The sequence below is a fragment of the Micromys minutus genome (genome assembly GCF_963924665.1).
Source record: "Micromys minutus genome assembly, chromosome: 19".
Classification (NCBI taxonomy): domain Eukaryota; kingdom Metazoa; phylum Chordata; class Mammalia; order Rodentia; family Muridae; genus Micromys; species Micromys minutus.
The window spans coordinates 17,666,174-17,680,239 of record NC_137954.1 but is presented as its reverse complement, the minus strand read 5'-3'; the positions used below and the strand labels follow the sequence as shown (position 1 = coordinate 17,680,239).

The 14,066-nt window shown below is 39.8% G+C and overlaps 1 protein-coding gene across 5 annotated transcripts in view; it reads right to left on the bottom strand.

Moving 5' to 3' along the window:
* UNC80 (unc-80 homolog, NALCN channel complex subunit) overlaps window positions 1–14,066 on the bottom strand; it is a gene marked incomplete at its 5' end in the record, with an annotated part of 174,495 nt that overhangs the window by 61,974 nt on the left and 98,455 nt on the right. For 4 of the 5 annotated variants that reach the window (XM_080933194.1, XM_080933197.1, XM_080933195.1 and 1 more), the window contains 6 exons: window positions 1,668–1,799; window positions 2,336–2,522; window positions 3,745–3,876; window positions 4,441–4,622; window positions 7,469–7,607; window positions 8,736–8,843. In XM_080933194.1, coding sequence (XP_080789320.1) covers window positions 1,668–1,799; window positions 2,336–2,522; window positions 3,745–3,876; window positions 4,441–4,622; window positions 7,469–7,607; window positions 8,736–8,843 — 880 coding nt within the window. The remainder of the gene's footprint in view (window positions 1–1,667; window positions 1,800–2,335; window positions 2,523–3,744; window positions 3,877–4,440; window positions 4,623–7,468; window positions 7,608–8,735; window positions 8,844–14,066) is intronic. The other variant, XM_080933196.1, reaches the window with a different exon arrangement.

Below are 14,066 nucleotides of genomic sequence, written 5' to 3'. Positions count from 1 at the left end.
GAGCAGAGTGTAAGCAGTAAGTTTAAAGGACCCACAGTAAGTTTAAAGGGCTAACTCACACAAAGTGTGCTTTCTCATTCCGCACTGATGAAGTCAGATGTCAGTAACAGTAGGAAATGTGGGGAATTCACAAATATGTGGTAATTACGTTGATTCTAAATCACCAGTCTTTCGAATAATAATTCACAAAGGACATTAAAAGGACTTTGATATATATACGAAAAATGAAAACAACATATCTATTTTTGGCAATCGATGGGATCAGTGTTTAAATGACTATTCAAACCTGTGTGTATACTCAGCTGTGTATTTTCTCTGATTATGGAACTAGATGATGACATCACAAGAAATGAAAACTGTGGACTTGTATCCTTTTTGAACACAGGAGTGAAAATCCTCAACAGCGTGCTGTTAAATGGGAAAGAAAAGAAAGACTGTATACTATGGACAAGATGCTTGTCTTTGGCATGCAATAGAAGCAAGGTATAAGAAAAGAAAAAAGTAATACAGCACACCATGCCAATTGAGAATAAAAAGCACATGAGAATTTTAATTGGTGTATAAAAACCATTTGACAAACATAAAATAATTTCATGAATAAAATACTAAACCCCTGAGAATCAAAAGGAGTTCTCTTTCGACTTGATAAAGACCATTTACTAAATATTCATGGCTAATACCATAATTGATGGTGAAAGACTTACTGCTTTCACTTAGGATTGATAGGAAGACAACTTCTTGATACTGCTTCTAGCAACATTGCCCTAAGCAGGGCTAATTAGTCAATAACAAGAAATGTAGGAAAACTGCATTAGAAAAAAATTAAATAGTCTGTGTTTGCAAATGACATGACCCTATATATAGAATATCTTACAAAAATATCCATAATATCACTAAAAATAACAAACCATCTCATCAAGTTTTCAGGTCACAAAATATATACAGAAAAATCAATATTTATATCTACATATTAGTAATAAAAAGCCTTGTAGGTGAAATTAGAAGAACAAGTTCTTATAAAATGGCAACAATAAAAAATATAATGGAGGAAATTCAACAAAGGAAGTGTAAAATTTGTAGACTGAAAAAAAAATCACAGACATTATAATAGTATGAATGGACAGAGAACCCATGTTCATAGGTAAGAAGCCTTGATATGGCCCATATTGATTTAGATAAATCATCTTCTTTTTTGAACATTGTTGAAACCACTGTAAAATTCACACAGGAATGCCAAGAGATCAGGAATGGCTAAAATAATCTTAAAGGAGAAGAACAAATTGAGAGAGAACCGTCACTTTCTAACATAATAATTAGTTAGAAAGCTAGAGCCAAGACTGCCTAGTCTCAGGATCAGCATAGAAACTGATATAGATAAGTATGATAGAATTATGAGAACAAATATAGACCATTAAAACCACAGTTGAATGATTCTTGAAAACAGTGTTGAGAAAATTTAAGGGAGAGTGCAATTATTAATTAATGAATGGACATCTAGGTACATCTGAGCAAAAGAATAAAGTTGGATGCTAATACCATACCCAAAATCTTGAACTCAAAAATTAAATAACTACATACAAACTCTAATCTATAAAGCACTTCTGATTTTAGAGTATGTTTTAGAATAAATTAGTCATCAAGAACAGCACATTGGCAATGGGACACACCTTCAGCACTGACTGCTGAACGTACAGACCAGACTGACCCTCTGCGGAAGGAATAATTCCTGTGTGAGGTGCTGGAGGTGCAGGATGGACTCACGGACAGCCGTCGGGACGTCAGATTGGCAACTTCTTCTACTGGCAAACAGAACAGGGAATGTTAGTTTTGGTTTTATAACCCAAACTTATCATCACGACAAAGTAAACTTGAGCTTATTATATCAAGTACTGCTATTTGCAGAGCATAATGTCTTAGCAATTTACTGCATGCTTAGAAAACAAAACAAGAATTTCTAGGGAAACCAAAAGATTCTTTCTAAACTTGCCCACAAACCAGAGAATCAAAAAAATTTAGAGTGATTCATTAGTAAATTTTTTGGTAACCAGCAGAAAGCTCTGTACACTTGAGAAGGTTAAAAGCAATGGATGGACTACCTCACTCTAAGTAAGAGTTGGCGCACTTGCTGTCTTGAGCATTATTGGACTCAACTTGCTCTGTGTCCAGACGGATTTGTTCGAGGTTACTACCGTTCTCTAGATACCAAACAATTCTAAACTTTAGAAAACAGCATCTCTTCTCTCTTTCTAAGGGAGAGAGAGGGTAAAGCTCTGAAAGGAAGTTTTTTTCCCCTGTGGCATACTCTCCCAAGAAATCTACGCCAGTATGAAGGCACCTTCTTCCTCAGGCTCTGAGTTGGGTGTGCAGGTAGGCTCATAGCAAGCCTCCTGGGTGATGGGGATGGCGGTGATGAGGCTCGCCTCACGACCGAGGCGTTTCTTCTCTTCCTCCTGCTGCAAGTTCTTTAAGATATGCTCTGCCCTCTGATGGGAGCGGGACACTGCTCGGGCAGAGAAGGATTTCTGTGGAGACACAAAAGCGAGTGCATGGCCAATCTTCTTGCAGGGTCATAGGCACAAAGAGTGGTTTTCTCTTAGGAAAACATTAGGCCACCCATGACCTAATTCGTGAATATATATATATTAAAATTTTATTAAATTTCTACAGTTGATGACTTTTCCCCCTATGCCTTATTGTACTTACTCGAGAATGTCTGTAATTTCTGGAAATGATGCTATTTTACATGCTCGGATGATATCAATTCACCTTTTCACCATGAAGAACAACTTTTGTTAAAGGGGCTTTAAATGAGGTATGTTTATCATATAATGTGAATAAAACCGAAAGACAGACTTGCAAGGGAAAAAGGAAGGGATACAACTCTCAAATAAGTTACCTCATTTTATCAATCAACTATTTAGCACCAGGTAAAGAAGATAAATCAGTTAAGTACAGATTCACACTGGGAGCACTTTGTAGGAGAATGGTATCGGATGGAAAGGAGGACATTAGAAAGTGTTACCAGGTTGAATGTAGAATATGAAGTGAAGAATATTAAAACCAATCCACCATTCCACAGACAAAAGATAAAGACAAGGGACAGAAGATTCATCCCAAACACTGGCTATGCCATTGATGCCTTCCTTAACTGTGATGCCCGTGCTTCACTTTTTGAGTCAATAAAACTGTTACTCTTAATTTAGGGGTGTGTTATTAAATAGAGGGTAATGGCATAGATTTGATGAACCATCTGTTTCCAAAGGCACATGTTTCGTTTTTCCTGTAACTAAACTCAGCTGTCTCTGAGCTATGTTCCACGTGGCAGAGACACATACAAGCACCGTAACACGCAAGGCTTTGAGTAACCGCAGCAGGGCTGATGGTGGTCACAACAATCAGATGAGAAAGCAAACAAGAATCAGAAGCTGCTGCCTTTGTTTCTTAACTCCTGCTGGACCCACGTATTTAACCACTGGGCAGCTCACACATTGCAATTAGATCAATGCAACAACCAACAGCAGTAAAAATGTTCCTTTTACCAGAGAACAAATGCCTGTCTGTCTGACGTTTTGCCAATTAGAGAAAAAGAAAAAGAAACTTGATAGAACCTAGTTTCTACTATTCCCAAGATGGTGCGTCACTGTGGCTTTCTGTGTTATTACATTCTCATGACAAGAATGGCCAGATGGTCTCATGCATCCCGTGCAAAGTAAAGATATGGGAAAGAAAGGGCCTGTTACTCACAGACTGGTCTTCGTTAATGGGGTCCTGGACACTCCCGCTGCACTGGGGGACCCATGGAGGGTCAAACATTGGGACAGATGGCATTCCAAGTACTGGTGAGGGCAGGGTGAAGTTTATACTGGGAGGCGGGATCTGTTAGTAGACACCAGAAGAATGAGGTGAGTAGGATGGAGTAGGAGCTGGAATGAGATCGAGGTAGAATTAAATAGTCTGCATTAATAGGTGTCAGGGCTGGAGGGACCCTCAGAGGAGTAAGAAATATCAGAGAAAAAGGCTGTACTCTAAGACTTCTCGGTTAGGACACAGGACAATCATTTGGGCCTCAATTAACTCATTAGTAAAACGATGTGTTTTAACCAAAGGCTCCGGAGTTGTGCTGAGCACTCTACCCTTAACATCTGTGTGTATGTAGATAACCAGATGCCTGGACAGTTACAATCCAAACTTAGGTGGTTACCCCTGAGGATGGCTATGAGATATGTGAGGTTGCTACTGACTTGATTTTCTTGCTGCATAATCTTGTGTATTTCAATTTGTTTAGTCAAATATAATTTACTTCTATATGAGTTAAGTTTACTGATATAATCAGAGGGAAGAAGAATTCTTCGGCTGTTCACTGTCTTATGGATTTAAACAAGCCCTGGGATGATTGTGCTGGTGTTATTTCCATGGAGGATAGCGTTTGGCATCTCTCACCTTAAAAATCTGCTGTGCTCCCTCCTCCATCCTGGGCCAGACTTGGTAGCGAAACCTCCAGAGCGTGTGGAACTTGAGAACGGCGTTCAGCCTCTGCACAGTCTCTGCATGGTGGAACTCGGACATCAACATGTCCGACACAGCATCAGGGACCTTCACAGCACACAACAGGAACATGGCGGCTAGAAACAGCCAACGATTAATTCATCAGATGCACATCTTAAGGCGTTGTGTTGTTCATGAGATTGTGGGGATCTAGACCTTCTATCTCTTTATAACCACTCTGGCAGTGAAGGAGGTTGGCGGCCAACAGTGGCCAAAGCTAATGATCTTCCAGAGAATAGACACCAAACAGCACATGCTGTTTGACCATGACATCTAGTAGCTGGTGCCAAAGCACAAACAGCGTGACATTTCAGCAGAGTACTTGTTCTAAGAAAAACTTCCTTTGGCTTATGGCAGAGCCAGAGAAAGCAGCCGAAAAAGTTGCAGAGTGAAATGTGCTGCTTAGGAGATGGTTAGACTCTTGACTAGTGGTCAGAGAATGGAACAGAAAGACAGTCATTAAAACAACCTCAGCTCTATCAGGCATATGAAAAACAAAGCCTACGATGCAGATTCTCTTTAGAACATCTACCCTTCCCAGAGATTGAGAAGCAAAAGTGGTTTCGTGAGTCAGAGGACTCGAGCATCATAAATTTTAGCAAAAGCTGAATATTAATAAGATAAATCTGGGTGGTGGTTATGCTACAGGGCTTGTGAATAATGAGAAATGAAATACCCCCATAGCTCAGACAGAAAGACTTAACCCACACTCTCTCACTCTTCCCTAGAGACTCAAACCATGCTCAGTTGTACCAGTAGGATTGAGGTTGGGGTCCTGGCTCTGACACTTCATTGCTTCGTGATCTTGGACAAGCCTCTTAACCACGTGGCTTCCATTTCTTCCCCGGAAAATGTCTGGGAAGGATGGCGATGAATACGTAATAATCCCTGACGCCATATTTGCTCTGGTAAAATGGTGCACAGGAAAGCGCTTTGTGTCATGTGATGAATCTGAGCCTCTCAGAGCTGCCTGAGCATCTTTCCAGTCTGGAAAGAGCTTGGTAAAGCGAGAAGTACACTGCAGTTCAGAAGTTCATCTTATTTTTCTCTAGCAAAGTGGTAAAGAGCAAGGCTCTCTGCTGCGCACATTCTTATGGTTTGGGCTTGGTTTTATGGCTCTGACTGTGAGTGGCTCAAACTTCCACAAATTCCTTCAACTTTCTCTTAAGTTTGCTCATTTATCATACGAGCCACTTGTGCTAGGCATAAGGGCACACTCCCATACTCCTAAATGATGCAGAGGTTAAAGGTCAGCCTGAGCTTCACAGGGGAATCCTGTCTCAAAAACAACAGCAATTGAAAAAAACCCCCAACAAAACAAAAATCCAATTAGATTTTATTAATAAAATGTGATATAACTCTACAATAAATGCTAGCTCCTGTGATCCTTGGCTTTTGACAAACCCTTTTAACCCTACTGGGCATATAAAATCCATTCTTCAGTTTTAAATGTATTTCACCCTGCCTCAAATTTTAAACATGATTATATTTTACACTGTTGACGAGGTCTACTTTATTTTCCTCACCGAAATGGTTTTCTTGTAACAGTCATAAGCTGCCAGCAAACCCAACAGTGTGCATGTGTTGTGTGTTTGTGTATGTGCATGGAGTGTGTATATTATTGTTTTTTAACAGCAATTCTTTCCTCTTAGCACCTGCATAAAAATCTGAGAATAATTATTCTCCTTTGCTTATATGGCTCCAGAAGTTGAAAGCTCTGTTTTTCTCACCATTTTTTTTTGGGAGGGGTAGGGGGATCCTGTTCAGTTTATTTCTCTGAGGGCTCTGAGAGTTGAGGGTCCATGATTCAAGGCCATCTCTCTATTATTTTGTTCTAGAAACACCCCCCAAGAGATCCTGGGCAGCCACTCTTTCAGCTGGTACATGCATCAGCATACCTGTGTCTTATGAGTACTATAAATGACACTAGTTACTGGTCACCTAAAATCCATCACTATTTTAATTTCTTTATTTACAGGCCAGAGATGAATCTTGAACCTTGCACACACTAAGCAAATGATTGGCCTGTGAACCATCCTTAATCCTTTCTTTGTCTCAGGGTCTTATTTACCTCAGGCTAGACTGGAGCACAGTTATATAGCCCAGACTGTCCTCAATGCCCCTGCCTCCTGGATACTGGAATGATACATATACATCACCACCAAAGTCACGAGTTTCAAAAGCAACTGATGTCATATTAAGTTGGATAACAGTTTTATATAACTTGTTGAGCAATTGTCTACAGTCACATTGGTAAGTCCATACCTGTGATAATGTCATCTTAGAATAAGCCTGAATCCCACTCAGCTGCCTAATTCTATAAGCAAGTTTAGCCCTTAGTGAGATGTCATACTCATAGCCTCAAGCTTTCTAAGCACACCAGATGTATTTTAATATCCATGTCATCTTGGCTAGATTATTACCTCTAAGATATCTGTGTGTGTATACATTTTACTTCTTTGCTTTTTTTTTTTTAAGTCAGGGTCTCATATAGCCCTGGCAAACCTTGAACTGACTAACTGACTATGTAGCTAGGGATGACTTTGAATTTCTATTGCTCTTGCCTCCCCATTCAGGGTGGAGGTGTTACAAGCATGTTTCATCTTGCCTGGCATTATGTGGTGCTGAGGACCCAACCCAGGGATTTGTGTGTGATAGTCAAGCATTCTATCCAATGAAGTGCACCAACCCCAAAGTACTGTGTTATAGTCATAGAACACTAATACCCCAAGAGAGATCTGATGATCTTTGTATAAACGCATGGTACAATTTGAAGGATGTTCTGAAAACATTCCTCAGATGCATGCCTCTATTTAGAGTTCCAGAAACTTTCCAGCGCCCTGACATAAAATCGAAGGTGCCTTTTTCTCTGTTTCAACACTAGTTACTAATGACCACAGGAGCCCAGGTAGAGTTTCTTTACCTGCTGCTCCCGCCATGTGCTCATCCATACTGAGAAGCAGTTCCCAGGCAGCCGGCTGGATGTCTCCGTACATCTCCTCTGTCAGAATTGGAGCTGCCTTGATGAGCAGAGATAAGGGAGCAGGTGACAAGCTCATCACCTGGGAGAGAGATGCAAGTCATGTTTCAAAATCCTTTATGACAACAATTACTTCTCAAAACTCAAGAACCATGTTGCTTCTTTGATTCCCCTGGGAGACATTAAAGTATTTCTTAAAATGGGAGTGGAGTTAGGCAACATGGTGTGTAGATATTATACTATATCAGTTGACGCAAGGCAGAAAGAAATATTGATCTTGCCATATTTTCATCACAAAGACAATTTTACAATTAATTAAATAAAAAGAATGATAGTGTATAGGCAACTCTACAGAAAAGAAAACAGTCAACTATCATGGATCTGTCCTCAAAGTTCTGGTAGGTTTTTAAAGTTTTCTTTCTTTTATTTTGTCTGTGTTAGTAGATCTCCACTGGAAACCACACGGAGTCTGTACCTTGCAAAGGATTCCATTTATAAAGTTAACTTCTGAAGGCAGCATGAACTTGGATGACATTTCTCTTTGAAATAATCCGATTATACATTGTGGCTATCTCCCCGGATCCACTCACAAAGTTCTACTTAATTCATTATTTCTAATAATTTAGGTTATATATGAAAGTGATAGGTAAGTCATCACTGTAAACAGTCTAGAAAAATATGAAAAGCCCCTCCTTCCACAAGGGAAAGGGATGATTTCAAGGTTAATTTGCAGGAACAGTGGCAGACTATGCCAATAACTGGATAAGTAGGCCAATGTACTGTTTTATTTAATCCAAACAATAATCTTTTGAGATAGGTATATTTCTACAATCCTCATTTCATAGATGAGACAACAAAGAAGAAGGCAAATGAAATTTCTTGTCCAAGTCTCAGAGACAGAAACAGATTGGATTTATGAATCTAGATGGACTAATTTAGGGTAGCTATTACATACTAGTGGGAGATTAGCTTCATTGGAGACAGCAGCATGGTTGAGGTACAGTCTACCCAAACTCCTAGGCCTCATTTTCTGGCAACTGGCTGTTTAACAAGAAGGGTTTTTCTCCCTTTGCACACCAGTGAAGGTGGCGGGCATTCATGGAAACCCAGTGCCAGCTTCCATTTTGTCTTGCCAGTACTCATGAGCAGGGTGTCTGGGGGCCTTTTCCCGTCAGTGCCCAGTGCATGATTCTGATCCGTGAGCTAATACCTGAAGCCTGATGTACTTCAGCATTCCGGAGTCCTTTTTCCCTTCCAGGTTGACATCTGAAACTCTCTTCTTCAGGGAAGGCGTCCTCAGGCACGATTTATCTGAGCACTAAGAGAAGGGAAAGTATGTACTGAAGGTACTGTCACAAACCCATAGTGCTTTATGTCCCCTGATCTCTCCACAGTACTATTTCCTAACAGAAAGTATAATTTTCCTTTTAAACAGGCCCAAACGTTCTGAAAAGCATTGGTTTTGTTGAGGAAACGGGGTTAGATATGATTACCAAGAAGCGTCTTCTTTACCTTTAAAGGACACAGAGGTGGATTGATCTGACCAAGGTGCTAAGCTAGTTAGTTAGTCATCAAACATGGAAAAGATAAAGATTTCCGAGTTTTCTTTCAGGTTTCATTATGTTGTGTCAAATGGTTAAAACAAAACAAATTGAAATAACTGTTGAAGTAGACAAAACACATTCCATTCTAAGGCACACCCCGAGGCATGTGGCCAGGCCAAGCGTTAAGATGAAAAGGAACAAACAGGGCAGCAGAAGAGAAAGTTGATGGTACCCATTACAGCCACATAAACTGTATAGGTAAAGTGGTTTGAAAAAAAAAAAGTATAGAAACCAATAGCTCTCCTTTCAAATTATCCTTAAACGGGGATTCAAAACAGGCTGTTTCATTTACACAAAGATGAGACAATGCTTTCATCTTACTCCCAAGGTGACCAAGCCTGGAAGTGTTGGCACATTTTGGAGAACTGGTCCTTCCTTATTCATTAATCCTGACTTCTGATTCCTTCCTGTTTTTCTGCATTCCAGGCTGTCCCAGCTCACACAGAATGAAGCTCATTTGTTTCAGCAGGTTCAGGCCAATGAGACACATTCTTCCTCTATGCCAAAGGGAAAACTAAACTTAAGAATTTTTGGCAGAGCTTCACAGTGTGAGGTAGAGATATTTTGAAAGAAAACACAAATCTACAAGCATGCCCAGGACCCAAGAAACACTCTTGAAACTCTAAAGAAAAACAAAACAAAACAAAAAACAAGACTATAAATCTGTTCTAGGGCTGGTATGGGACCATCTTTTAAAATGAACCTACTACTACTAACAAAAACAACAACAATAACAAAACAGGAGATCAGAGCTGTATCTCTGGTTTTGAAAGAAAAAGAATAAAAACCATGAAGTATGAGCTTGGGAACATAAAACACTTAGAAAATCTGCTATATGAATTATATATATATGTGTGTGTGTGTGTGTGTGTGTGTGTGTGTGTGTGTGTGTGTGTATAGATATATGTATATGTATATGAAGACATATATACATGTGTATATATGTATATATACATATATATACATATATATATGTATATATATATATAAAATGGAAACCTTTAAAATTATTTATAGCAATAGCTTTCCTTCTAGAGGTGTGTCTTCTGAAAGATTTGTGGTATTTTAAAAATACCTATCTGCATCTGTGTTTTTTAACTCAGCAAATGATGCACAAGTAGACCAGAGTACCTGGAAAAGACAAAAACTATGGAGAAAGCAGAACCCATCCACATTCCCAGTTTTACAACAGTAATTACTTGTTTCTGCTTAGTCTTCTTAACTTGGTGCATCTTAGTAGAACCATCATAGCTTTCTGTGTGTGGCACACAGTCCTAAACAACCATTTCACTGGAATTTTTATAAGTATTTGCTGGGGGTGGGTCATGATTTTAGACTTCGACAAGTGTAGCCCTCAGTCCTCTGGCTAGCCATTGTACCATTTTATGGTTACTTATTAAATCATTCTTCTCCATTAAAGTATAGGATACAACAGTATCCAGTTCAAGGAAAGAAACACCGAGCACTCACATTAAAGCCAATGTATTAGAAACCACAGAGTTGTCTTTCCTTCTGTCCACTGGCTTCTCCTGGGAAGAGTGCATGCTTGCATGTGGGCTGAGGAAGCATGATGGCTTCCATGACGCCTAGAGTGTGGCTTTCCCATCAGGGTCACATGTGTTTGAATGTCAGGCAGTAGATACCAGAGATGGAAATGTGTTACGGGGGACTTGGTGTTCGGTGGGAAAGTCCTGAAGTACCTATGTAGTGTGATGTGACTCTTGACTCAGACAAAAGTACAGTGAAAGGGTTTTTTATTTTAAAGACAAAAAACAACAAACAAACAAACAAACAAACAAACAAAAAAAAAAAACAAATTGAGGTATTGAATAGAATGCAGGGTTGTTTCCCATGGTATCTAGAAGTGGTTTCTGCAGTTTTAGATCCCACTGGACTACATAAATGGTTAGAATTCATACCAAGCAAGACTCTGTAGAGAGATCTGCGCTGACTAAACAAAGACAAAGGACAGAACTCATCACTGATAGAGGACAGTAGTTCAGTGTTTGCTCTGGGATGGACACGAATATATTGTTGTGCAGCACAGCAACTGGAATCACGTGATGGAGATGACCTGTTGACATTCCCACCTGGAGAGAAGATAGGCCCCCATGAGACTCTCTTAAGACTGCCATGAGGCACCCCGAGATTATATGAAAGGGAAGTTTGTTGCCCAGGAGACTTGCTAGTGGTATAGCTGGCTGAGAGCACAGAACTCATCATTCACCAAGCTCAACTTGGATGGAATCCTTTCTTTGGCATGCTGGCTCCTTCTCTGTATGGAGTAAATACATATTTTGTTGTTTTCAGGAAATTTTATGTATCAAGAACCTTATCCACTACTGATAGGGTCCTACCACAGTAGCTGAGTCAAAAGAGACAGTCATAGGGGCATAAGATCTCAAGGATACTGGGGAAGGTCAACTACCTCAGTGTGCTTCTCTCTGTGTGTGTGTGCACGCGCTCACATGTATCACACACACACACACACACACACACACACACACATAAATGTATCTTTAAAAAACAGTCATACTGTTTTTTTAAATCTATATTGCTCTAGATTACATTTGCAATGTCAAATCAGCCTGTACTGGCCAAGAAATCCACACTTATGGGATTTGGCTTAAATGGAGGGCCAGGAACCAACATGTTACTCTCCTATAGCGAGAACTGTTCTGTGCTAGAAAGAATGTTACCACCTAGAAAACATATGTACAAAGCAAGAGGAAATGGCCTAAGGAGACAGTAGTCAGCAGAGATGGTGCTGACAGAGGCAGAGATTAGGAACTTCCAGATGGCAGCTTCTGTGATAAATTCCTTGGAGACTGACTGTTTCCCTCTCTGTCCCTGGCTTCAGTGAATTTGTCTGAATGGGATTCTGTTCTTTGTATTGCATAATTATCAATTACAGAGAAATAATATTTAACTATTTAAAATTATGTTTTTACTTATTCATTGAATAATTCAAGAGTATTTATTGTGTAACCATATGCCAGGGGCTGAGCTAACATCTGCAATGATGCTGAGGGCACATTCATGGTGACGGCTGCCCTTGCCTCCCCTTTAGGAAGACACCAAAAAATGCAAACAGAATAATGGACAGTAAATATAAACAAATGATGAGGTTCATGCCATGAAGATAACAGGTACTGAAAAACTGGGAAAACAGGAATTACCCTGCCAGGCTCTCCTGGGATGATTTCTTTATGGCACATCAATGAAGTGTCATTCTTTCCAAAACACAACTAGACCCCTTGTGCTTCACATACAGTTGACATGCAAATAATGCATGTGTGTAGTTAAGTTCTTGTGTGTCCCTCTGACCTAGAAATTGAGATATAATCTGCTCTTTGTCCCAGTGTCACAGTTTGAAAACATTCTTTAGGGAAATCAGTCAACCTCTTGTCATTTGCATTGGCTTCAAAGTATCTACCCACAGTGGGTCCTTTCTCTATGTGAGGAATGCATCATTGACCCAGTGTTCTGTTTAACTGAAGAAAAAAATCTTGTTTTGTTTATTTCCAATCATTACAGTTGATCTAAAGCAAACAGCTAGAAACAACTCTCTTACTTCATATAAAGCACTAAGTGAATGTATACTCTATTTAGAATACAGTTCTAAACACGTAGAAATGAACAAAATACCCAAGACTTCCTTAGCTTTCAGTAGGTATAAAAAAATTGTAGAATTCTGTGGTAAAGTTATCATGAATACAGAAGAATGAAAACACAGACAGAAAAAAAAAAAAACCTTCCAGCTTAAGAATCCAGATGTCATTCAACAGAGGAATGGATACAGAAATTGTGGTACATATTCACAATGGAGTATTATTTAGCTATTAAAAACAGTGAGTTCATAAAATTCCTAGGCAAATGAATAACTTAAAGCTATCATCCTGAGTGAGGTAACCCAGTCACAAAAGAACACTCATGGTATGTACTCACTTATAAGCAGATACTAACCCAAAAACATTGAATACCCAAGAATTCACAGACCTTATGCAGCTCAAAGAGAAGGAAGGCCAGAAAGTGGATGCCTCAGTCCTTCTTAGAAGGGAGAACAAAACCCTCAAGAGAGGAAAATAGACAAATAGAGAATCAGGGATTGGAGAAAAGATGATCCAGAGACTGCCTCACCTGGGGATCTACCCCATATGCAGTCACTAAACCCAAGCACTATTGCTGATGCCAAGTAGTGCTTACTGGCAGGAACATGATGTGAATGCCTCTTGAGAGGCTCTGCCAGAACCATACTGATACAGAGGAGGATCCTTGCAGCTAACCATCAGACTGAACACAAGGACCCCAATGAAGGAGCTAGAGAAAGAACTGAAGGAGCTGGAAGGGTCGGCAACCCCATAAGGAAAACAAAACTATTAAACAACCAAATGCACCACAGCTCCCAGGGACTAAAACACCAACTGATGAGTTTGCATGGAAAGACCCATGGCCCCAGGTGCATATGCAACAGAGGATAGCATTCTCTGGCATCAATAGGAAGAGAGGCCTTTGGTCCCGTGAAGGCTCATTTATTTTCCCAGTGTCAATGTGCTGAGGAGGGAGAGGGTGGTTGGGAGAGGGAGCACCTTCATGAAAGTAATGGGAGGGGGAGAAGGGATGGGATTGGGGGAAGGATATAACATCTGAAATGTAAATGCAGAGAATATCCAATAAAAAAATTCTTTCAACTTGATGAAGTGTGCTGAAACTAAGTGACAGAATGTATGAGTTCCTGAGCATTAAAGTGAAGATTCTCAGATGGATTTGTTAGGTAGGATACAAAATGTACTGTCCACCACAGATACATTCTGCCTAAAGAACCAGCTCAAGAGGGGACACAGATGAAATGTCAGCTGCTCACAGATGATTCTAACCAGACCACTGCCTTTCTTTTTGACTTACTGCCTTTTCTCTATTTTCATTCTGTTTCTGGA